The sequence below is a fragment of the Carassius carassius genome, chromosome 38, assembly GCF_963082965.1.
Source record: "Carassius carassius chromosome 38, fCarCar2.1, whole genome shotgun sequence".
Taxonomy (NCBI): domain Eukaryota; kingdom Metazoa; phylum Chordata; class Actinopteri; order Cypriniformes; family Cyprinidae; genus Carassius; species Carassius carassius.
This window is the reverse complement of record NC_081792.1, coordinates 6,365,846-6,392,281: the sequence shown is the minus strand read 5'-3', so window position 1 is coordinate 6,392,281 and position 26,436 is coordinate 6,365,846. Positions and strand designations below refer to the sequence as shown.

Sequence of the window (26,436 nt, the reverse complement as noted above, 5' to 3'; positions counted from 1 at the left end):
CACACAATAGAGCCGCATGTTTAGAAAGCCATGTAAAATTAAGGTGGGTTCAGTTTTTTTCAAAAACATATCTTGAGACTTTATGGTGGGTTTTCCCCATCCTACTGAAAAATGTACTCTGTGTTAATGGCTTTCACCCCTTTGCATTAAACTATGCATGCACACATGGTGCTGTTTTGTTTATAGTTCTTTAAGCTACTTAATTATAATTGGTTTATAAACATTATTTTAAATATTATGCACTTTTTTTTCACAGTCACATTTTCTTTGAATAAACGTGCATTAGTAATATTTCGCCCTATGCGCCCTCTTGTGGCCTAAGAAGCCAAAAGCTTTTCTTCACCCTAACTAAAATTATGCATTTTAGATAATATTTAATTGCAAATTCAAAATTAGTTTTTCAGCCATTTTGACAGCCCTATTTCGCACAGCTGCATTGTGGCACGAACACTCATATAAACAGTAGCTGTGGAGATCGCAGGCACAGAGGCCCGCAGAAACTAGTTGTCAGCGCTGTCCTGTGATTTATCACAAAAGTAGCTTAGAATCTCAAAACTTTTATAGTTTTATAGCATATTTTTCTACTTTTGAAGCAACTAGGCTATTTACAACCCACAGCTTCACAATAATATAGAGACTGTATGACTAATTCACACACGCAATCTCTCGTACTGGTACTGTGCTAATTTATCTTTATCTGATCTTTATTTATCTCTTACACTGAGCAATAATCTTTAAGAAATGTTACGAACGTAGATAAAATAACTGCTTATAGTGAGCTATGATGTCTGATCGATCTTTCAATAGGAAAAAATATCTCACCTTTAATAGTCAATCATATTTACAGTACAAACCTTGTCAGTGAACTATGAGGGCAATAAAACAAAACAGTAGCTAAATAATCATTCATTAATGGTAATCGTGGTAAAATGTTCAATTAATCGAGGTTTTGATTTTAGGCTATAATCGTCCAGCCCTATTTCAAAGTATTCTAAAGAATTTAGATTGTTACTAAACTTGGAGTAATCTAACGAAATGCGTTACTGATTACTTTCTAAAGCATGTATTTTGTAATCTGTAGTGAAATACATTTTAAAAGTAACCTTCCCAGCCCTGGTGGTGAGTTTGTGTTGCTAAATGTTCATCTTGGAAAACTCACTTGGTTTGTAACATAAATCTTTTAAACCTATGCCAACACAGGAGAATACATCAACATATTTCAAAATATGCAATTTATAGTACATTGTGATTTCAAAATAAAAGTTTCTGACTTTGCATGTGGCCAAATATTAAAATGAAATGATTTAAATGTTGAATCACATGAAACTTAACCAGGTTGTTGGCGCTCTCTGCAGGTATTTGCAATAATATAGGCATATAACATTATGTAGGTTCAATAAAACCACGTACTTGGTTTTGATACTTTGAATATATACATTGTCTTGTTCTAGTGTGCATTTTGTCTCTCCTAAGTGCATTGTCACACCCCTATTGTTCCAAATATTTTTCCATATGTATGATATACCTTTTATTCTTCAGGTCAATCACATGTTCATGGAAAAAAAAACAGTTTGAATAAGGAAAGCAATGTACCATTTTGTTTTATTAGTTTATATATTAGAATTTGAATGGTAACAACAATACTGATTAATAAGTGAGATCTTATTTTAGTCCTTGAAAGTCGTTGAATTTAAATGAAATTTAAAAACAACTTATTTTCCCCTTAAAATTATACATTTTCTCAGTTTAAACATTTGATATGTTTAAACTGTCTTAACTCATCTTATGTTGTATTCTGAATAAAATATTGAAATTTGAAACTTTCACATCATTGCATTCTGTTTTTATTCACAATTTGTACATTGTCCCAACTTTTTTCGAATCGGGTGTGTATACAAAACACTATATTCTTGCACATCTGGTTAAATGCTAACTGCATTTCATTAGCTCTGTACTTGTACTCTGTACTCTTGTACTTAGGTCACCAAAGGCTAAAAGTGGGTTGCCATCCTAAGTAAAAAAAAAAGTGCTTAAATAATTCCTAAAGAAAACAAAACGATTGTAAAACAATAAAATAAATCTAGATGTCGAACCTTTCCACTTGGATTTCACAGGTTTTTAATTTTGTATTTATGTTCTGTGTGGAATCAGTGAAACGCGATGGAAGCACCACCCCAACTGCACAAAACACCCCTTAAATGAGACAAAGCTGCAGCAGCGCTGCAAACCCTACTGCCCACCTAGACCCGCCCGGCGCAAGTCCCTCTTCACAAGGAACACGGGGGGACCGAGGCATTGCCCTTGCCACGGTACCACGGTGGACGTTACCACAAAAGGCCAAATGATGGCACACTTCAGCTTTGTACACCAAACCAGGAACAGGGAAAATTTTCATCCTCCATTAATAGTAGCGAATAGCGATATTAAAACCAACTTTAGTGGCGTGCCCTAATGCTAGTATTACATGTTACTCTCACTATCGTTCAGAGATGAAGACTGCCATCTAGCGGTCGGGATGTAAACTCAAAACTAAACAATTTGCATGAACCTTGTATGATTTTTTTTTTATATCGATATTCAATTTTTGAGAATCGATACAGTATGGCCAAACAAAATATTGCAATACTCACATTAATCAATATTTTCTTAAACCACTGATTTTTTGTTTAAACTTTTTGTTCTTCACTAATATATAAAAAAAAATGCATTGCAGTATCAATTTTTGCATTTTATTTGAGGCCGAAATTCAAAATGGTTGTGTATTGAAAATATGAATATTTCAATTGTAAGCTTTTCTTACACAATTTTGTTAATAAAAATTTATGAAGATCAAAGTGATTCTTAAATAGTGTGTTCATATGCAAAACGAGCAAAGACTAGGTTGTGTGATGCTTTTCTTGTTGGCTTGCAGTTGTCAGAGAGTTTGACAGAGGGTGCTGTGCCCTTTGATGCCACATCTGAGACTCCAGTGGATGAGCAGAAGACAGAAGCATTGGGCAGGATTCAAGACTGTATTATGTCTTGCACAGGACCTGAAGCTTTGAGTTTACTTCGTGCTGCACGGTAAGGGAACCAAACTAAAACACATAGTATATTTTAATGTTTCACCCCATTTTTTTAAACACCTAACTTTGGCAAAGCTTCATCACAGCATCACTGTTCTCCACACAGATTCTTGATGAACTGATTGATTCACCTGGTCTCCCAAAGATGTAAATTGTCACCAATTTATTTAAGGGTTCAGAATAGATCTGTCATTAAATTAAAGTAATAACAATTAATATAATTAACATTTTAATGTTATAGTTTCAAAGAAAACCAAATACTTGGGCTATATGTATGGCGTTTGTTATGGAGGACCGATTTAGGCATCCATACTTGTTTCGCTGATATTAAAAAAGAAAAGAGAGAGGTTCAGTATTTTTCCTAAATGCATTAAATCTTTGTATTGGAAATGTTCACACTATTATATTAAATATAACTGGGGTTGGAGAAATTATTTTTTTTGATTCTCTGATGTATTATTGCCTTTTGTGATTAAATTGATTCTGAAAATTGCAATGGTATGGTCTGTGTGGGAGCAAATTTGATGATAGTCAGATTCCCTATGATGAACCTTGTCCACAATTGAAAGCCCTAGAATGGGTGTGCAGGTGACAGAACTGGACCTTGTCTGTAAAGTCCATTAACTAATTAAGAAAAATGTAGCTCAGGAAACATTTTTTTAATCTGATTGGGATTCTGAGAATCTAAGTTAGATCACTTAATAATGTGAGATGCCTAAAGATTCCCACCCATAATCATAAGTGTATTAAAACTTTCCTTACACATGGTGTTAATCATATGTATAAAGATGCTTCTTATTTCTTTAAATACAAAGCATGCAAGTAACTTTAGTTAAACATGCTATCTGGGTTTTATTTTTAGAAATGACTTATGTTAATATGATTTTCTCCATTTATTGATGAGCTGTATCAACTGTATATGTGTCTAGTGGTGGGCGTAATAAACAAAATCTTATCTTGTGGTGTGACCAGTTTTATTTAATGATAATGATTGTGAGTCTGTATAACTTACAGAATTCAGTAAACGAGTACCAAACTTGCATTATGACTGTTTTTTTTTTAAATTGTAGAAAGCAAATGTTACTCATTCTCTTGCAAAACTGTTGTTTTAAATCAGGGCAGTGTGGCCTGAAGGGGAGACATTTGGATCTGTTGAGGTGGAACCTGAGGAGGAGCTAGAGCTTCTGAAGCAGATACTTTTCACTAAACTCCCTAGTAAGCTCACATTACATATATCACTGTACCTGATACTGTCACATATTACATTATACTTCTTTACTAGGGCTGTGCAAAAAAAACGAAAGCGATTTTCATGCGCATCTCGTCAGTAAAGGGGCTCCTAGTATATATCCAGCACGTACATTCAGGTCAGGATTGCCAGGTTTTCAAAACAAAACCTGCCCAATTATTTCTCAAAACTAGCCCAATCGCGTTTCGTTCCGGGCGATAAAATAAATTTTTTTTGGCGGGGTTCCCTTGGTAAAATTTGCATTTTAGGGGCTAAACATCACATTATTTGTATTGGGGTCGCTTCGACCTGCGGACATGGAAAAACAACCGCAGACTTTGCAACGCTGGTTGGCCTTTACTACACAGAGCCGTAGTTCACAGAAAATCCACACAAAACCGATTTCAAAATCGCAGGCGATTCTTTGTTGATTTTGAAAGTGATTTTGTGTAGCTTGTTGGTGGACTATGGCTCTGTGTAGTAAATGGCGCTCCATCTGAACCAGTGTTGCCAGGTCCGTGGTTGTTTTTCATGTCCGCGGGTTGAAGCGACCCCAATAGCAATAATATGCTGTTTAGCCCCTAAAATGCGAATTTTACCAAGGCAACCCTGCCAGAAAAACGTGTATTTTAACCCCGGGACACAATTTTTATCGGGGAACCTCCTGGAAATGCGAATGGGCTAATTTTGGACTCGTTTTGAGAAGCAAGTGGGCATTGGGACATTTTGTTGGGACATTTTGTTAAATGCAATAAAATCAAGAATATGGGATTTGTTATATTTTTTTAACCTTTATTTAACTAACCTTTCGGAGAGAGCTAGACAGATGATCTGATCAGTCATAATTCTAAATTTGCCTTTTTGTCAGACAAGCAAATCGGACAGAAGAATAGATTAACTTCGGTGGACTTGACCTTGAAATATATTTTATATTGTTATTAACTAAATCCAAAAAAAATTAACAAGATTATAAAAGTACCTTAAAGTGATGCACAGGCCTCATCTTGGGCTTTTTTCTTTTCCTTATCTCGGCGCCGGACTAATGTTGTCTTTTCCCGGACAAAGTTGTCCATCAGTTATGATCATTTGCAGTCAGCTGACAGCCGCGAACAAGAGGTGAGAGCGAGCGCGGCCAAGGATGCGGGAATGGCACGTCTACGGTCTTCACCGTGAAACACATTTTTTTTATTAAAATGTTTACATGTTTATTTACAATACAGACCAAAATTTTGGACACACCTTCTCATTCAAAGAGTTTTCTTTATTTTCATGACTATGAAAATTGTAGAGTCACACTGAAGGCATCAAAACTATGAATTAACACATGTGGAATTATATATGGAATTATATACATAACAAAGTGTGAAACAACTGAAAATATGTCATATTCTAGGTTCTTCAAAGTAGCCACCTTTTGCTTTGATTACTGCTTTGCACAGTCTTGGCATTCTCTTGATGAGCTTCAAGAGGTAGTCACCTGAAATGGTCTTCCAACAGTCTTGAAGGAGTTCCCTGAGAGATGCTTAGCACTTTTTGGCCCTTTTGCCTTCTGTCTGCGGTCCAGCTCACCCCTAAACCATCTCGATTGGGTTCGGGTCCGGTGACTGTGGAGGCCAGGTCATCTGGCGCAGCAACCCATCACTCTCCTTCTTGGTCAAATAGCCCTTGATGCCTTCAGTGTGACTCTACAATTTTCGTAGTCATGAAAATAAAGAAAACTCTTTGAATGAGAAGATGTGTCCAAACCTTTGGTCTGTACTGTACCTATACGTTAATATACATAAAAAACAAAAGTTTTTTTTATTTTGAGCAACTGGGATGGTGCCCCCTGGGAGTTGGTGCCTAACTGCGTGCTCTGTGTGGGAGCAGCGGTACTGGACAATACCTATGTCTATGGTACTGGATATGTCGTTTATTGCAGTATATTCATTCGGTGGTGCCAGAGCTGCAGCTGATAGAATATGCGCTGCAGCATAATACAACGATTTCTTTAAAAGCAGATCATTGGAGACATTTTTATCATCCACGATCAAAAATATTCATATCGCACACCCCTTCCCTCGGAAGAAATCACAGACCGAGGGGAGACCGGACCGCAAGGGCAGTTAAGCGTCGGCTTGTGCACGCCACTGAACAGCACTGCCACCCCTCAAAACATTTGTGTTGCAAATTTTGCATTCGACCGTTGGACTTTTTTCCCTTTTTAACTTGTTAGCCAGCACCCCTCATTATGGGACTCACAGCTGGAAGTGCTCTACCTAACTTATAATTGTAACAGTTTCCTACTTCAGTGTGTTACAGACATAATGTTGGTGTCTTTGGAAAGAAGACCCTTTGGGCTTCACTTTTTATCAACCAGATTTGATAATGCTCAAAAATATTAAAAGTTAAAGTGCCTTGAATTTTTTTTTTACCAAACTTAAATATTTTATTATTTGATATAAAATACATGAAATGAGTCCTGGAGCGATCTAGAAAAGTAATTGGTTGAAAGCCACATGTCTCATGGGTTTCTATTTCAAATCTGAATAAGATATCATGAAAAATGAGACTCCTGCAAATATTTTTATGAGACTGTCTACAGTCATGGCCAAAAGTTTTGAGAATTACATAAATATTAGTTTTCAAAAAGTTTGCTGCTAAACTGCTTTTAGATCTTTGTTTCAGTTGTTTCTGTGATGTACTGAAATATAATTCCAAGCACTTCATAGGTTTCAAAGGCTTTTATCGACAATTACATGACATTTATGCAAAGAGTCAGTATTTGCAGTGTTGGCCCTTCTTTTTCAGGACCTCTGCAATTCGACTGGGCATGCTCTCAATCAACTTCTGGGCCAAATCCTGACTGATGGCAACCCATTCTTTCATAATCACTTCTTGGAGTTTGTCAGAATTAGTGGGTTTTTGTTTGTCCACCCGCCTCTTGAGGATTGACCACAAGTTCTCAATGGGTTTAAGATCTGGGGAGTTTCCAGGCCATGGACCCAAAATTTCAACATTCTGGTCCCCTTATGGCACAGTGCTCCATCGTGCTGGAAAATGCATTGTTCTTCACCAAACTGTTGTTGGATTGTTGGAAGAAGTTGCTGTTGGAGGGTGTTTTGGTACCATTCTTTATTCATGGCTGTGTTTTCAGGCAGAACTGTGAGTGAGCCCACTCCCTTTGATGAGAAGCAACCCCATACATGAATGGTGTCAGGATGCTTTACTGTTGGCATGACACAGGACTGATGGTAGCGCTCACCTTTTCTTCTCCGGACAAGCCTTTTTCCAGATGCCCCAAACAATCGGAAAGGGGCTTCATCGGAGAATATGACTTTGCCCCAGTCCTCAGCAGTCCATTCACTATACTTTCTGCAGAAGATCAATCTGTCCCTGATGTTTTTTTTGGAGAGAAATGGCTTCTTTGCTGCCCTTCTTGACACCAGGCCATCTTCCAAAGGTCTTCGCCTCACTGTGCGTTCAGATGCGCTCACACCTGCCTGCTGCCATTCCTGAGCAAGCTCTGCACTGGTGGCACTCCAATCCCCCAGCTGAATCCTCTTTAGGAGACGATCCTGGCGCTTGCTGGACTTTCTTGGACGCCCTGAAGCCTTCTTTACAAGAATTGAACCTCTTTCCTTGAAGTTCTTGATGATCCTATAAATTGTTGATTTAGGTGCAATCTTAGTAGCCACAATATCCTTGCCTGTGAAGCCATTTTTATGCAACGCAATGATGGCTGCACGCGTTTCTTTGCAGGTCACCATGGTTAACAATGGAAGAACAATGATTTCAAGCATCACCCTCCTTTTAACATGTCAAGTCTGCTATTCTAACCCAATCAGCCTGACATAATGATCTCCAGCCTTGTGCTCGTCAACATTCTCACCTGAGTTAACAAGATGATTACTGAAATGATCTCAGCAGGTCCTTTAATGACAGCAATGAAATGCTGTCATTAAAGATTTTTTTTGGGATTAAGTTAATTTTCATGGCAAAGAAGGACTATGCAATTCATCTGATCACTCTTCATAACATTCTGGAGTATATGCAAATTGCTATTATAAAAACTTAAGCAGCAACTTTTCCAGTTTCCAATATTTATGTAATTCTCAAAACTTTTGGCCACGACTGTACACCCCCCACCCCCCATATATAAGAAAATATATTTCCCAATAGTATTGAAGGCTTCTACAAACTATTTTAGTCCCACACTGCATAGTTTTTTTCAATTATAAAAAACTAGACAGAAACTTAGACATCATGTAAGTGATTTATTTGAGCACTAGAAAAATAGAAAAAGAATAATTTGAGTAAGAAAAATAAGAACAATAAGAAAAATAAAAAGATTTAACTTTGTTTGCCAATTACAGAAAATCCTGAGATTGCTAGAAATGCAACATTTACAATGAATGGTAATGGTAGAGATGGTAATAACACAAATGTGCCATAACGTAAATAATCCACTCTCACTATTCATATAGACGCATTCACTTTGATAGCCGTGATTAGAGATCGACCGATATGGGTTTTTCTATTGCCGATGTTTAGAGGTCAGGGTCAGCCGATGGCCGATATGTGCTGCCGATTTTTAGGGCAGATATCTTGAAGTTTTCCCCTTCATTTTCATGCTAAAATGTCACACTAATAATAAGTGGATGCACAACATTTCTAAACTTATCATCATTTATTGAGCACTGACTTGAATCATCTCTCGAATCTTAATTTTGTGCACTGCATGGTATTAAAATAAAAGATTTATCCAACGTTAACCAAAGAAATCAATAAACTGACTAAGTATTAAATATATGAAATGAGTTATATATATATATAGCAGAGAAAGGGGAGGTAACCTTTCCCCTTATGACAACATTAGGGGAAAATTCCAGATCAGCCCGTCTGAGCTCTCGTTTTCTCAAAGGCAGAGCAGGACACCCAGGACTTGCTTTACACCTATCAAAATTTCTAGCCACTGGGGGACCATAGACACTCTAGGGTAACTCATATTAATGTTAAAAAACCTCATAAAGTTATTTTTTTATTATTATTTCACCATAGTGGCTGACCTTTATTGTCATTTGTTGATTGGATTTTATGTAATCTGTCCACTGTACAAACTGCTGCCTGAAAGGTTAAAACATGCATCAAATTAAAGTCTGTTTTCTTTCACCTGGTTGTTTGTGCTGTTTGCTTATTCTAAGTCTATGATCAAACCATGTGAGTTGATGTTCTCTTGATTTGTGCTTATGTGAAAATGCAATAATTCTAATACAAAAACGTAAAAAATGATTGTGATTAATAATCATGGTTAAATTTTTTGACCAAATTAATCATGATTTGACTGTATATCCATTATTGTACAGCCCTGTTTTCCAGGATGAATAGTTTTTAGTGTCAAAATTGTTATTGGTGCCAATACCTGACTTGTATTCTAACAATACTAATTGATATCATTATTAACAATACTACACTTTATTGTTATACCCAATACTGGAGTGGTATGGTGATTTATTGACTTTGTCTTTTTGACATGTAGAGTCGGTTCCTGTAGATTCTGCTCTTGAGGAAGAGGATGGAGTTGAGTTGGAGGAAGAGGAAGAGCTGGAGTCTGTTGCTGTATCTGAGACTGAGTTCAACTTCTTAGATTTCATCAAGAGGTGTGTTGAGAATTAATTATACTTAAAGTATGTGTAAATGGATTTAATTTTTCCTGCTAAAAACTAAACTTCCAGTCTTATATTTTCTGTCTTGATAATTTATAGCAATATGCCAATAATATGGATTGTTTTAGCCCTCTGGGGTCTGAGGGGGGTTTTGGGCCCTGGAGAAATGTTGACATGTTCTGGCATTTGTGCCTTTTCAGTTTATTGTAAAACCGAAATGGATCAATAGAATCAGAATCAGAATCAGAATGAGCTTTATTGCCAGGTATGTTTACACATACGAGGAATTTGTTTTCGTGACAGAAGCTCCGCAGTACAACAGAATGACAGCGACAGAACATAAAACACATAATAAAAGAATATAAAAATACAAAAAATACAAATAAGTAGATAAGAAATGACAATATACAAATTGACAATTGTAGGCAGGTATATTCCAAAAATGCAGTTATGTATGTACATATATATTATGTGCAAAATTTAAGTGTATACTAAGTATGTGTGTTAGATAAATTAAGTGTATGTGTATATACATATAAAGTGTAGTGTGTTCAGTGTGTATCAGCTGTTCATAAGATGGATTGCCTGAGGGAAGAATCTATTCCTGTGTCTGGTCGTTCTGGTGCTCAGTGCTCTGTAGCGTCGACCAGATGGCAACAGTTCAAAGAGGGAGTGTGCTGGATGTGAGGGGTCCAGAGTGATTTTAACAGCCCTTTTGCTCACTCTGGATAAGTACAGTTCTTGAATAGATGGGAGAGTTGAACCGATGATTCGCTCAGCAGTCCGGACTACCCTCTGTAGTCTTCTGAGGTCAGATTTAGAAGCTGAGCTGAACCCGACAGTTACTGAAGTGCAGAGGATGGATTTGATGATGGTGGAGTAGAACTGTTTCAGCAGATCCTGTGGCAGGTTAAACTTCCTCAGCTGGCGAAGGAAGTACAACCTCTGCTGGGCCTTTTTCACAATGGAGTCAATGTGAATGTCCCACTTCAGGTCCTGAGAGATAGTGGTGCCCAGGAACCTGAATGACTCCACTGCAGTCACAGTGCTGTTCATGATGGTGAGTGGGGGGAGTGCAGGGGGGTTTCTCCTGAAGTCCACAGTCATCTCCACTGTTTCGAGCGTGTTAAGCTCCAGGTTGTTGAGAGTGCACCAGACAGCCAGCTCTTTAACCTCCTGCCTGTAAGCAGACTCGTCACTGTCCTGAATGAGGCCGATGATTGTGGTGTCGTCTGCAAACTTCAGGAGCTTGACAGAGGGGTCCTTAGATGTGCAGTCATTAGTGTACAGGGAGAAGAGCAGTGGGGGGAGAACGCAGCCCTGGGGAGCTCCGGTGCTGATTGTACGGGTGCTGGATGTGTATTTTCCCAGCCTCACTAGCTGCTGCCTGTCTGTCAGGAAGCTGTTGATCCACTGACAGATGGAGGTGGGCACGGAGAGCTGAGTTAGCTTGGGCAGGAGGAGGTTTGGCATGATCGTGTTAAAAGCCGAGCTGAAGTCCACAAACAGGATCCTCACATAGGTTCCTGGTCTGTCTAGGTGTTGCAGAACATAATGCAGTCCAATGTTTACTGCATCGTCCACAGACCTGTTTGCTCTGTAGGCAAACTGAAGAGGATCCAGCAAGGGTCCAGTGATTTCCTTCAGGTGAGCCAGCACCAGTTTTTCAAATGACTTCATGACTACGGATGTTAAAGCCACAGGCCTGTAGTCATTTAGTCCTGTAATTTTGGGTTTCTTTGGGATGGGGATGATGGTGGAGCGTTTGAAGCATGAAGGGACTTCGCACAGCTCCAGCGATCTGTTGAAGATCTTTGTGAAGATGGTGGCCAGCTGGTCAGCACAGGATTTCAGACAGGCTGGTGTAACACAATCCGGGCCTGGTGCTTTTTTCCTTTTCTGCTTCCGGAAGACCTGGCGGACCGCATCCTCGCTGATCTGTATTGCAGGTGTGGGGGAGAGGGGGGATGCAGGAGGTGTGAATGGTGAGAGTGCTTGATTGGAGAGGTGATCAGGATGGGTTGCAGGAGCTGTGAATGGTGTGAACGGTTGTTTGGAGAGGCATTCAGGGTTGGTTGCAGGAGTTGTGAATGGTGTGAATGGTTGTGTGGGGAGGTGTTCAGGGCAGGTGATGGGTGTTCTTTCAAACCTGCAGTAAAACTCGTTCAGATCGTCTGCCAGTCGTTGATTCTCCACAGTGCTGGGGGGTGGTGTCTTGTAATTGGTGATCTTCTTTAGACTTTTCCACACTGATGCTGAGTCGTTCGAAGTGAACTGAGTCCTTATTTTTTCAGAATAATTCCTCTTTGCCACTCTGATCTCCTTTTCCAGTGTGTATTTAGCCTGTTTATACAAGACATTGTCCCCCTTCCTGTAAGCATCTTCTTTGGCCTGACGGAGCTGTCTGAGTTTTGCAGTGAACCACGGTTTGTCATTGTTGTAATTTAGTTGAGTCTTGGTAGGAATACACATATCCTCACAGAAACTGATAGATGTTACAAAAAATACAAATAAGTAGATAAGAAATGACAATATACAAATTGACAATTGTAGGCAGGTATATTCCAAAAATGCAGTTATGTATGTACATGTATATTATGTGCAAAATTTAAGTGTATACTAAGTATGTGTGTTAGATAAATTAAGTGTATGTGTATATACATATAAAGTGTAGTGTGTTCAGTGTGTATCAGCTGTTCATAAGATGGATTGCCTGAGGGAAGAAACTATTCCTGTGTCTGGTCGTTCTGGTGCTCAGTGCTCTGTAGCGTCGACCAGATGGCAACAGTTCAAAGAGGGAGTGTGCTGGATGTGAGGGGTCCAGAGTGATTTTAACAGCCCTTTTGCTCACTCTGGATAAGTACAGTTCTTGAATAGATGGGAGAGTTGAACCGATGATTCGCTCAGCAGTCCGGACTACCCTCTGTAGTCTTCTGAGGTCAGATTTAGAAGCTGAGCTGAACCCGACAGTTACTGAAGTGCAGAGGATGGATTCGATGATGGTGGAGTAGAACTGTTTCAGCAGATCCTGTGGCAGGTTAAACTTCCTCAGCTGGCGAAGGAAGTACAACCTCTGCTGGGCCTTTTTCACAATGGAGTCAATGTGAATGTCCCACTTCAGGTCCTGAGAGATAGTGGTGCCCAGGAACCTGAATGACTCCACTGCAGTCACAGTGCTGTTCATGATGGTGAGTGGGGGGAGTGCAGGGGGGTTTCTCCTGAAGTCCACAGTCATCTCCACTGTTTCGAGCGTGTTAAGCTCCAGGTTGTTGAGAGTGCACCAGACAGCCAGCTCTTTAACCTCCTGCCTGTAAGCAGACTCGTCACTGTCCTGAATGAGGCCGATGAGTGTGGTGTCGTCTGCAAACTTCAGGAGCTTGACAGAGGGGTCCTTAGATGTGCAGTCATTAGTGTACAGGGAGAAGAGCAGTGGGGGGAGAACGCAGCCCTGGGGAGCTCCGGTGCTGATTGTACGGGTGCTGGATGTGTATTTTCCCAGCCTCACTAGCTGCTGCCTGTCTGTCAGGAAGCTGTTGATCCACTGACAGATGGAGGTGGGCACGGAGAGCTGAGTTAGCTTGGGCAGGAGGAGGTTTGGCATGATCGTGTTAAAAGCCGAGCTGAAGTCCACAAACAGGATCCTCACATAGGTTCCTGGTCTGTCTAGGTGTTGCAGAACATAATGCAGTCCAATGTTTACTGCATCGTCCACAGACCTGTTTGCTCTGTAGGCAAACTGAAGAGGATCCAGCAAGGGTCCAGTGATGTCCTTCAGGTGAGCCAGCACCAGTTTTTCAAATGACTTCATGACTACGGATGTTAAAGCCACAGGCCTGTAGTCATTTAGTCCTGTAATTTTGGGTTTCTTTGGGATGGGGATGATGGTGGAGCGTTTGAAGCATGAAGGGACTTCGCACAGCTCCAGCGATCTGTTGAAGATCTTTGTGAAGATGGTGGCCAGCTGGTCAGCACAGGATTTCAGACAGGCTGGTGTAACACAATCCGGGCCTGGTGCTTTTTTCCTTTTCTGCTTCCGGAAGACCTGGCGGACCGCATCCTCGCTGATCTGTATTGCAGGTGTGGGGGAGAGGTGGGATGCAGGAGGTGTGAATGGTGAGAGTGCTTGATTGGAGAGGTGATCAGGATGGGTTGCAGGAGCTGTGAATGGTGTGAACGGTTGTTTGGAGAGGCATTCAGGGTTGGTTGCAGGAGTTGTGAATGGTGTGAATGGTTGTGTGGGGAGGTGAGTGACTTTTCCACACTGATGCTGAGTCGTTCGAAGTGAACTGAGTCCTTATTTTTTCAGAATAATTCCTCTTTGCCACTCTGATCTCCTTTTCCAGTGTGTATTTAGCCTGTTTATACAAGACATTGTCCCCCTTCCTGTAAGCATCTTCTTTGGCCTGACGGAGCTGTCTGAGTTTTGCAGTGAACCACGGTTTGTCATTGTTGTAATTTAGTTGAGTCTTGGTAGGAATACACATATCCTCACAGAAACTGATATATGATGTTACAGTCTCTGTGAGTTCATCCAGATCGGTGGAAGCAGCTTCAAAAACACTCCAATCAGTGAGGTCAAAACAAGATTGTAAATCCTGCTCTGCTTCATTAGTCCATCTTTTTACAGTCCTTAATACAGGTTTAGCTGATTTTAGTTTCTGCCTGTAGGTCGGTATAAGATGAACCAGAAGGTGATCAGAACGTCCCAAAGCTGCTCGTGGAACAGAGTGATATGCATCCTTTTATTGTTGTGTAACAGTGATCCAATATATTACTGTCTCTGGTGGGACAGGTAACATGCTGTCTGTATTTTGGCAGTTCATGGGAGAGATTGGCTTTATTAAAGTCCCCAAGAATGATTAAAACAGAGTCCGGGTGTTGTTGTTCTGTGTCTGTGATCTGATCAGCGAGTTTCTGTAAAGCCAGGCTTACTTGCGCTTGCGGAGGGATGTAAACACTAACCAGAATGAGCGAGTGGAACTCCCGCGGCGAATAGAACGGCTTGCAGTTGACAAACTGCATTTCTAGATTAGGACAGCACATCTTCTTTAACACAGTTACATCTGTACACCACCGTTCATTGATGTAAAAGCATGTCCCGCCGCCGCACGATTTCCCCGTTGATTCTGCGTCGCGATCCGCTCTAAACAGCTGAAAGCCCGGCAGATGGAGCGCGCTGTCCGGTATGGCGTCAATCAGCCAGGTTTCCGTGAAACACAGAGCAGCAGAGTGTGTGAAATCCTTATTTGTCCGAGAAAGCAGAAGGAGTTTGTCCGTTTTGTTGGGTAGAGAGCGTAAATTTGCCAGATGGATGCTAGGCAACGGCGTTCGAAATCCGCGCTTCCTGAGTCTGACGAGCGCGCCAGCACGCTTTCCCCGTCTGCGCGTCCTGAAGCGTTTGATCAGCGCCGCTGCTCCTCCGATAACAATATTCAATAAAACGTCTGAATAATTGAAATCCGGAAAAACATCTTGTGGTGCGTTCTGCCGAATGTTCAGCAGTTCATCCCTGGTGAAACTGATTGCAGGAATATAACTAAAGACAGGACAAACTAACAAAAAGACAAAAACATATGCAGAGCACGTCACGGAGGCAGCCATCCTGTACCGGCGCCAAGTGAAGAAGTAATAGTCTAGTAATAGTCTAGACAATACTGTCTAGATTGAAAGTTATTCAGTAAAACATTTTTTGGACTGTTTAGCAACATCACACAATTGATCTCCTTGATACTCCAAGCTTGGTCTATCTCCTTGTTACTCCAAGCTGTCATTGCTAGTTCTAACGTGACTATTTCTTATTATGCCAATGGCTCATCCTGAATCCATGGGTTAAGAAAGTAGTTCCACACAAAAGCATGTCTTTGGAACACGGCTTGGTTTTTTCCTTACTCCTATACATGCTTGTTCCTTGAACTGTTGTAAATGGAATTGTGCACTACCAGTGGTAGTGTAGCTGGCATAAAATTGTCTGAATTAAACTTTCTTAAATTGTTGTAGAAACATATAACCTTAAAAAGAAAAGTGTGGTCTATACACTTTATCGCTGTAAGATAGTCACATGGTCAATTTTTTTCAAAAATGTAGCTTTTCACAAAATGTATCAGCGATTGTGGTAATGAAAAAAAAAATTGTATAATTTACCTGCATTTTTTACCACAACTTCTAATTTGCCGTTTAATTATTTTGTATTAAGCCGAAACCACTATTATAAAAATGTAGACATAATAACATTTTATATTGATTTAAAGTAAAGCTGAATAAAAGTTTTTCTTGTTTTATGTTCTAATATGTTCAGTTATACTCTATAATTAAAAATTTTTATTGACAGGTTTGCCAATCCAAGTGTTGTTCGTCCATACATTATCCTGCTGCGCTCATACTCCCAGAACTCTGTTCACACCAACCACTGCATCACACGCATGCTGCACAGACTGGCTGTGGATCTAAAGATGGAGGCATTACTGTATCAGTTGTCCATCTTTTCCTCGTTTAATAAGATCTTGGAAGACCCAGCGGCGGCTGCCTATCAGGTAACATACACTGATGCTTTCCATTAGTAATTCCAATTAATTATTACGGTGTAGTTCTTTCTGTAGTTCTTTTGTAACTGTATGGTGTCTGTAGCTTGACTGGTAGAGCTTAGCGCTAATGATGCCAAAGTCATTGGTTTTGATGTTTGAAAGAAAGTCTTTGCAGTTCTTAATCTCACACCTCTGCATCTAAATTCTAAAATAAAATACAATGATCAGTTATTTTAAGTTTTTTATTAATTAATTCCTCATGGGTTTTTTGTCCTTACAGGAGCTTGTTACATTTGCAAAATATGTTCTGAATCGGTTCTTTGTGTTTACTACTAAAAACAACAAAGCGTTTGTGGAGCTGCTGTTCTGGAAGAATGTAGGTGCTGTAAGAGAAATGACAGAGGGATATAATAAAGACGGGTAATTGCACGTTTTGACCTGGTTTCATTTATGGTTGATGAGAGCTCAGATCTTTGAACTTCATTACAGTGCTCAAAAGTTAGTGATATGTTTTATTCACATTTTCATATATTTTAGGGAAGGCAAGAAAAACAAATGGACTCCAGAGGAAGAAGAACAGCTTCAGCGATTGTATGAAGAGTACAAAGAATCTGGAGGTGGAGTTCCAGTCATTCACAGTGTCTGTTGTTTGTTTGTTTTTTTAGTTTTGACCAGTTTTCTAAATCATCTTTGTTATTTTTGTTTTTGTTCTTCAGTGCCAGATATTGTTGAGACGATATTACCATTGCTGAGCATCAGTCACACTAGACGTGAGGTGGTGTCTCGCATGGTGTCCATGGGTTTAGTGGACAGTGCGAAGGATTTGAAGAAAGAGAGGTATGGTTCTTTTGTAAAACCTGTAGTTAGAAAGTAAAGACTGGTAGCAAAGTAGAGACATTTTGCTCTGTTTAAAATCCTATAAAATTAATAAATACAGTAGGTGGACAACCAAAATGCCTAATACCGCCACGTGTACCGCTGCCAGGTCAGTAAGTCAGTCGCGTGTTAAACTTTTGAAAAACATTTTTTGCGAAACTACCGCCAGGTGGCGCAAAGAGATGGGTTGCAACTGACTGTAACTGTAACATTTTTGTTTGAAAACGGAGATGAAACAACAAACTAAAATAACAATAACATTATAATATAACATTGTAACATACAAAAAAAGTACAGTGAGTTCATTTCAAAACGTGGGATAGTCTTAGGCTACAGTCTACACATCAAACATTAAAAGAGAGACCTTTGCACAATAGTCTCTTACTGCATACTATTGTTATTAAACAGTCATTACACGGTGCAGATGTTCATCGTGCCATTTGGCCTGAGCAGTGGTCAACTTTTTTTTTTTTTTTTTTCTGTCGGTACTGAAACAGGCAGTGGACTTGCCATTTCATTATTTTTACTCTTCTAGTCAAATTTTGCTGCAAACATCACTAACAGCTTTAACTTGTCAATGCTGGCTAGTGGTTATGTTATAAGCTAGTGGTGGTGATATTTACATTACATTTACATTTACATTTATTCATTTAGCAGACGCTTTTATCCAAAGCGACTTACGAATGGGGACAGTGGAAGCAATCAAAAACAACAAAAAGAGCAATGATATATAGTGCTATAACAAGTCTCAGTTAGGTTAACACAGTACACCTAGCATGGGATTTTAAATAATATAATATAAAGAAAACATATAGAATAAAAAAAGAATAGAGCAAGCTAGTGTTAGAGGTCTTGACACATACACATATACAATTGCATAATTAATGAAAAGAAAATAGAATATAAAAAGATTAGAAAGGTAGTTAGATTTTTTTAAAGAATAGAATTAGAATAATGAGTGTTAAAGTTAGAGGGTCAAATAAAGATGGAAGAGATGTGTTTTAAGCCGATTCTTGAAGATGGCGAAGGACTCAGCTGTCCAGATTGAGTTGGGGAGGTCATTCCACCAGGAGGGAACATTTAATTTAAAAGTCCGTAAAAGTGACTTTGTGCTTCTTTGGGATGGCACAATCAAGTGACGTTCACTTGCAGAACGCAAGCTTCTAGAGGGCACATAAGTCTGAAGTAACACATTTAGGTAAATGGGTGCAGAGCCAGTGGTAGTTTTGTAGGCAAACATCAATGCCTTGAATTTTATACGAGCAGCTAATGGAAGCCAGTGCAAATTGATAAACAGAGGTGTGACGTGTATTCTTTTTGGCTCATTCAAAATTAATCTTGCTGGCGCGTTCTGAATTAATTGTAAAGGTTTGATAGAATTGGCTGCAAGACCTCCCAAGAGGGCATTGCAATAGTCCAGCCTGGACAGAACAAGAGCTTGAACAAGGAGTTGTGCAGCATGTTCCGAAAGAAAGGGCCTGATCTTCTTGATGTTGAATAAAGGAAATCTGCAGGATCGGACAGTTTTAGCAATGTGGTCTGAGAAAGTCAGCTGATCATCAATCATAACTCCAAGGCTTCTAGCTGTTTTTGAAGGAGTTATGGTTGATGTGCCTAACTTGATGGTGAAATTGTGATGAAACGATGGGTTTGCTGGAATCACAAGCAGTTCTGTCTTGGCAAGGTTGAGTTGAAGGTGATGGTCCATCATCCAGGAAGAAATGTCTGTTAGACAAGCTGAGATGCGAATAGCTACCATCGGATCATCGGGAAGGAATGAGAGGTAGAGTTGAGTGTCATCAGCATAGCAGTGGTATGAAAAGCCATGTTTCTGAATGACAGAACCTAATGATGCCATGTAGACAGAGAAGAGAAGTGGTCCAAGAACTGAGCCCTGAGGCACCCCAGTAGTTAGATGTTGTGACTTGGACACCTCACCTCTCCAAGATTCTTTGAAGGATCTATCTGATAGGTAAGACTCAAACCATTGAAGTGTGGTTCCTGAGATGCCTTTTGCCAGTAGGGTTGATAGGAGGATCTGGTGGTTAACCATGTCAAAAGCAGCGGACAGATCAAGCAGGATAAGTACTGAAGATTTGGATTCCGCTCTTGCCAGTCTTAGAGCTTCAACAACTGAGAGCAAGGCAGTCTCAGTTGAATGTCCACTTCTGAAGCCAGATTGGTTGCTGTCAAGGAGGTTGTTGTGTGTGAGAAATGTAGAGACTTGGTTGAACACAGCTCGTTCAAGTGTTTTTGCAATGAAAGGAAGAAGGGAAACTGGTCTGTAGTTCTCTAAAAGAGAAGGATTGACGTTGGATTTTTTAAGTAGTGGAGTTATACGTGCCTGTCTAAATGATGAGGGAAAAACACCAGTGTGGAGGGATGTGTTGATGATGTGAGTGAGTGCAGGTACAACTGCAGGAGAAATGGCTTGAAGGAGATGAGATGGAATACGATCAAGCGGGCAAGTAGTAGGGTGATTAGAAAGGATGAGTTTTGAGACTTCTGCCTCAGAGAGTGAAGAGAAGGATGTAAATGAGTGTAAGTTTGCTGGTGATATGAGCTTGACTGATTGTGGTGTGGAAAATTGTGCACTAATGGGTTTAATTTTATTAATTAAAAACATTGCAAAGTCGTCAGCTATTAGAGATGAAGCAGGAGGGGGAGGAGGAGGACAAAGAAGTGAGGAAAATGTTTTAAAAAGCATGCGAGAGTTAGACGAATTGTTAATTTTGTTATGGTAGTATGTCATTTTAGCAGTGGAGACATTAGCAGAGAAAGAAGATAGGAGTGACTGATACATATTAAGGTTAGTAGTATTTCTGGATTTGCGCCACACCCTTTCAGCAGCTCTAAGCTTAGAACGGTGTTCGCGTAGAACATCAGATAACCAAGGGGCAAAAGGGGTGTTACAGGCTGGCCTGGAAGATAAGGGGCAAACAGTGTCTAAACAAGATGTAAGAGTGGAGCAGAAAGTATCAGTAGCACTGTTAGCATCCAAAGATGCAAACAGTTTAGGGGAAGGAAGTGAAGATGAAACCATTGCAGAAAGCAAAAAGAAAGATATTTATTGTTTTTCAGTAAAAATATATCACACACAAGATATCTGTGATATATTTTTACTGAAAAACAATAGTTGTCAAAATTCTTCTAACACTGTTATGACTTTTCAGACTTGGAGAACCACTGTAGGGCTCCAGACTAACGTTTGACGACACCAGCACTAGTGCCATTAAGTTCTACAGAAGGTGGCTTCAGCAATTCAAAAGCTTGATGTAAATAATATAAATGTAATAAATAAATGTAACTGTAACAAATGTAACAAACAATGCTGTTCTTTCAATTTATCCCCCCAAAAAACTGGAAAACATATTCTCAGCTCCTTTTAACATTAATTATAATAATAATGATGATAATAATAGCAGTAAATGTTTTTTTTTTTTTTTTTTGTAGAAAATAAGATTGTTAAAAGGATTTCTGAAGGATTGTGTGACTGGAGCAATGATGCAAAAAATTCAGTTTGAAAGTCAGCTTTGTTCCTAATAGGGTATTTTTGGGGCTTGGAGAAGTTTTGTCATGCCCTGACATTTGTGCTTTTTTCAGTTTCTTATACACATCTAAATGGCTAACATCTAATCTCACTGTAATCAGCACAACAACCTCATTAGTTAACCTTAGTTAATGCATTAACATTCACGGCAAGGCAAGTTTATTTATATAGCAAATTTCATACACAATGATAATTAAAAAAGAAAGTAAAAAAGTCATGAAGAAAAATAATCACGAAAATAAAAAAAGCAATTTAAAAACTTGACAATGAAAATGATTTAAAAATTGACTTAAAATGAATTTAAGATGGTTTAAAAATAGAAAGTGATTTTACATAAAATACAGTGCAATACATAAAATATAGTGTAATCAGTTCAGACATCGCATAGTGCTCATTCAATAAATGCACAGCTAAACAATGAGCAATAGCTACATTTACTATAGAAGTTATTAATCTTTTTAAAAAAATACAAGTCTTAGTTCATGTTAGCTCATTAAATAGCACAGTTGCAACTTTCAATTTTAACAATGTGTTATTAAATATTGGAATACCTAAGATTAATGAATGTTCAGAATAATTTTTTCATTGGCAGTTTATGTTAACTAATGAAGCCATAATGTAAAGCGTGAATGAACAATAAAAGATCAAAACACTTTCAAACAATATCTAGGGCATGTGTAGTCCAGATAAAAAAAATAAATAAAATGAATGTTTGAAGATAAATAGCCTATTAAGTCTAAATATTTCAGTAGTTTACTCTGTAATAAACACCACACATGCAGTTTAAATTACATTTGCAATCAGGTTTGTAATCATAGATTATACAAGGTAATGACTTTTGAATATGTTTTTATACTTCTTGTATTTTATCGTGTTTAATTTGTATGTTATTGATAATTTGGTGTATTCCTGCCCAGGGACAGCAGATGAAATTTAGCTCTGTAGCTAATTCTGGGGAAAAACTTTGTCCATTTTCCCTGTCAAATAAAGAATAAATAAATTAGGAACAATCAAAGCTGACTTTTAAACTGAATTTTTTTTCATTATTACTCCAGTAACACAAAATCCTTCATAAATCCTTTTAACAATCGGATATTCTTTATTATCATTATTATTATTATTATTATTAATGTTGAAACGAGCTGAGAATATTTTTTTTCCAGGTTTTTTAGGGGGGGGGGGGTAAATTGAAAGAACAGCTGTTACATCTGTTACGTTTACATTTATTTGTTACATTTATATTATTTACATCAAGCTTTTGAATTGTATAGTATTGTATATTGTTATTGAAACTTCATAATATTTCACTTGATTATACATTTAGTCAGGAATTATAGTTTGGAAAAAGTCTTTGGAAAAAGTCTAACTAGTAAGATGTTTTCACGTTATGTGAAAACTAGTACAAGTATATAAATCAATAAAAAGAGACGTATGTTTATGATCTCTGCTGAATAAAGCACTTCATCCTTTTTTTCTGAGGAAAATCTCAAATCCTCAACCACATAACATCTTTTTGGGTTGAATTATGTCTTATTCCTCTCATCGCGAAGCAAACAGTAAAATAAAAAAAGAACTTGAAGAAGAACAGTCTCGCTGTGTTGTCTTTAGTTGTGTGACCGTTTTCAAGCCACGCGCTTCAGTCAAGACACCCCCACGTAACCTCGGCATCCAACCTCCACTGGATAGATAGCCAGCCTCCCGGCACTCAGCAGCCAACTCTGAGTACTTGGCCTTTTTCCGTTCGTAGGCGGCCTCCATCCCCCCTTCCGCTAGTATTGTGAGCTCAATGAGAAACACAGATTTTGCATTGGAGGACCACACTACTATATCAGGGCATAGGGATGTAGCAGTTATCTCAACTGGGAAACAGAGCTGCCTGTCAAGGTTGACCCTCATATTCCACTCCTGGTCAGGGGAAAACGGCCTAGGTGTTTCTTTTGGTCTGATTTTTCTTCTCCCCTCATCCTTATTGACAAATCTGATGTGGTTGTGGTTCTCTCTTGCTGCACTTTCGACGCCTCTCCAGCACCTCGGCTAGCTTTCTCAGGACCTGCTCGTGGTGCCATCTGTAGCGTCCCTGGGAGAGCGCAATCTTACATCCTGACAAGATGTGCTATAGGCTTGTGTTAGGGGTGTTGCAGAGTGTGCAGCCTTCCGAACCACTGGTGAAGGTTACGTGGACAGGGAAGCATGTCGTAGGTTGAGCGGATGAGGAAGCTGAGCCTTGCCTGTGGGATTTTCCACAGGTCACACCAGGTGATGTTTTGGTTGACAACTCCCTCCCAGGTTGTCCAGCTTCCCTGTTGGCCCTGCGACATGGCCTTGATCCTGTAGCAATCCTCCTCCATTCTTGTCCTCCGCCACCACCATCTCCTTCCTCTCTTTGTGGTTGGACTTGGACCAGAACAGTGGTGCTTCTCCCCACCCTAGCCCTGCTCTTCCTTTCTGGACTCTGCCGGCAACATCAAGAGATTGCCGGCAGAGTCAACATCAAGACGAGATGTTAAACGACGATGAAGTGAAATGATCAGACTCTGCAAGAAACTGTTTATTTAAGGCATTTTTATCTTTCCTTGCCAAACATGCTTTCTGTCACATGATGGTGTATGTACAATAAATCATGCATGAACTGATGCCATTGATAATTACAACAGAGGACGTGTAAACTAGTGTTGGTTCACACATTTGACGTGGACCATTTACCTGAGGCTATTGTTCACAGGTATTAATATTGTAAATTATGATCGTTTCACTTAAGACGTCAATTTATATTTTCAGGAGGCGAAGGGATTAATATTGTATTTCCTGTCCTTGCTTTTCTTCAAAAAAAGATCTAACACACATGAAACAAAAAAATCCGCTAAAATGGTCACCATAACTTAATAGAATTTTAGCTGCTAATAATTTAGGTTGCGAGTGTTTTTTAGTTAGTTAGCATATATTGGGTTGTTATATATTTTGGTGTTGGTCATAATGACAGATTGGCCTGTATCTTGAACACAGCATCCAAAGATCACTAAACTTGGTATACATTCTGAAAAGTTTCATCAATTGCAGATGCTAGGTAGCATTGTAACTACAAAAAAAGTAAACTTTTTAATGGCAATTCAGATGTGTATTTAATTAGGCTTTGGTTTATGTGATTGCTTTATATGGGTCATTACTTGCTCATTATTTAAACACTTGATGAATTTGTTTTTACCCCCTCATTTGATCAGGAAAGGTACTCGTATCGTGCTCTGGACTGAAGAACAGGAACAAGAACTCCAGGTGCTCTTTGAGGAGTTTAAAGACTCTGATGGTTAGTGTAAATTATGTATTTTAATCATTTTCATAATCAAGTAAAAATACTATGATTTAATTTTTGTTGATTTAATTACCCTTACTGTTATTAAAAAATGAAATGAGGTAATGAGATAAAAATAAATCACTGAATAAATTAGTCTTTTTAATCACCTTTATATAGCATTTTAACAATAGAGATTGTAACAAAGAAACTGAACAGCATTAAAAAGCAAAATAATGTGTACATATTGCAAAATGAGTTTAAAAAAACAAAAAAATTTGAATGTCTAATAAATCTTTCACAACTGAACTCACTAAATCATAAAGTTGTTCCTGAATTAACATTTGATTATTACCGAAACATCTGAAGTTATCACTATTTTCAGTTATGTCCATTTTGAAATGAAGCATGTTTTGAACATTAAATGAAATTCATGAAATCAGTGTAATTCCTCATTGGTTTTGTGAAGCTGATTCTTCAACATAAGTGCAAATAATAATAATAATAATAATAATAAATAAAACAGAAAATAATCATCACATCTACTTAACTCTGTTTCTTGACTTGAAGACAAAGTCCTTTATTAATTGTTTTCTCTATTATTTTCACAGATGTGCTTGGAAATATTCTAAAGCAGATCACAGCCAAGCGTTCAAGGGCTCGAATAGTCGACAAGATCCTCAGCATGGGTCTAGTGTCCGATCGCAGAGATCTTTACAAGAAGAGAAAACGCGGTGCTCCTGGGAAGAGTACTGGAATGGTGCGTCCATCAACATATGTTCCACAAAACCAGTCTTAAGTGTCAATTTTTAGAATTTGTGATTTATGCTTCATATGAAAGCTGAACAAATAAACTCTCCATTGATGTATGGTTTGTTAGGATAGGACAATATTTGACCAAAATACAACTATTTGAATATCTGGAATATTATGACTAATATTAGCATAGATGCCTTTCTTGTAACGATGTAGCAAGTACATCGGGTCTTATGGGAAGTGTTCCTGATTCCGGTTTACCTAATTGATGCAGCCTAAAATAATGGATTTGGATATTAGTAGCGTATTGGTGTGTAAGCCAGGTTAAAGAGATGGGTCTTTAATCTAGATTTAAACTTCAAGGGTGTGTCTGTTTCCTGAACAATGTTTGGTAGGTTATTCTATATTGGAGTTTAGGTGCTAAATAGGAAAAGATCTGCCACCTGCAGTTGATTTTGATATTCTAGGTATTATCGAGTTTTGAGAATGCAGCGGACGTGGAGGACTGTAAATGTAACAAGAGTTTGTTGAAATACTGAGGTGCTAAACCATTCAGGGCTTTATAAGTAATAAGCAAGATTTTAAAATCTATACGATGTTTGATAGGGAGCCAGTGCAGTGTTGACAGAACAGGGCTAATATGGTCATACTTCCTGGTTCTAGTAAGAACTCTAGTTGCTGCATTTTGGACTAGCTGGAGTTTGTTTATTAAGCATGCAAAACAACAACCCAATAAAGCAGTACAATAATCGAACCTTGAGGTCATAAACACATGGATGAACATTTCTGAATTTGACATTAAATGTCCCGTTTTTCGTGCTTTTTTGAAACTTTGATAGTGTTTACAGTGTGCAATATAACATGTGTTTATGTGTCACGTGTAAAAAAAAAAAACAGTATTTTTCACACAATTCACCTATCTGTATACCGCTGTTTTCACTGTCATAAAAACGGGCTGATGACTTCCTTGTTCTATGAAGTCCCTCCTTCAGAAATACGTAATGAGTTCTGATTGTGCCAGCGGTTCCTGTGTTGTGATTCGACACCAGCTTAGCGCACGCTGTCCTCCTGAAAATGTGATCAGGCTAGTTTTGAGAAGCAAGTGGGCAGGATTAGTTTTAAAACCTGGCAATCCTGATCTGAACGCACATGCTGGATATGTACTTATAATCACAGGAGCGTTTTTACTGACAAGATGCGCATGAAAATCGCATTCGATTTTTTTGCACAGCCCTAACATCTAGTGAATAAAGCTAAACAGCGTTGCCCTTTGTGTAATAAGTTACAGAAAGTGTTAAACGCACCAACTTAAATAATAAAATACACTTACCGGTTGTGGTCCATAAACAACGCCTTCTCCAGACAAAGAGGGAACTGCTCCATCTTTCAAGAATAATCTTTGTGCGAATCCGCATTAAACTGATTGAGATTGAGGAAGCTGTCCTCAGCAAAATGTGCTGCACATAGTTTTAAATGTGGATTATAATTTTTGGGAGCCGAGTTAAACAC

General features: G+C 38.8%; 1 protein-coding gene across 1 annotated transcript in view; it reads left to right on the top strand.

The window, feature by feature from the left end:
• timeless (timeless circadian clock) overlaps positions 1-26,436 on the top strand; it is a 150,651-nt gene that overhangs the window by 96,542 nt on the left and 27,673 nt on the right. Inside the window, exons 15-23 of the mRNA XM_059529031.1 lie at positions 2,912-3,063; positions 4,183-4,280; positions 9,812-9,932; positions 16,267-16,468; positions 16,740-16,879; positions 16,997-17,076; positions 17,176-17,296; positions 24,104-24,186; positions 24,783-24,931. Coding sequence (XP_059385014.1) covers positions 2,912-3,063; positions 4,183-4,280; positions 9,812-9,932; positions 16,267-16,468; positions 16,740-16,879; positions 16,997-17,076; positions 17,176-17,296; positions 24,104-24,186; positions 24,783-24,931 — 1,146 coding nt within the window. The remainder of the gene's footprint in view (positions 1-2,911; positions 3,064-4,182; positions 4,281-9,811; positions 9,933-16,266; positions 16,469-16,739; positions 16,880-16,996; positions 17,077-17,175; positions 17,297-24,103; positions 24,187-24,782; positions 24,932-26,436) is intronic.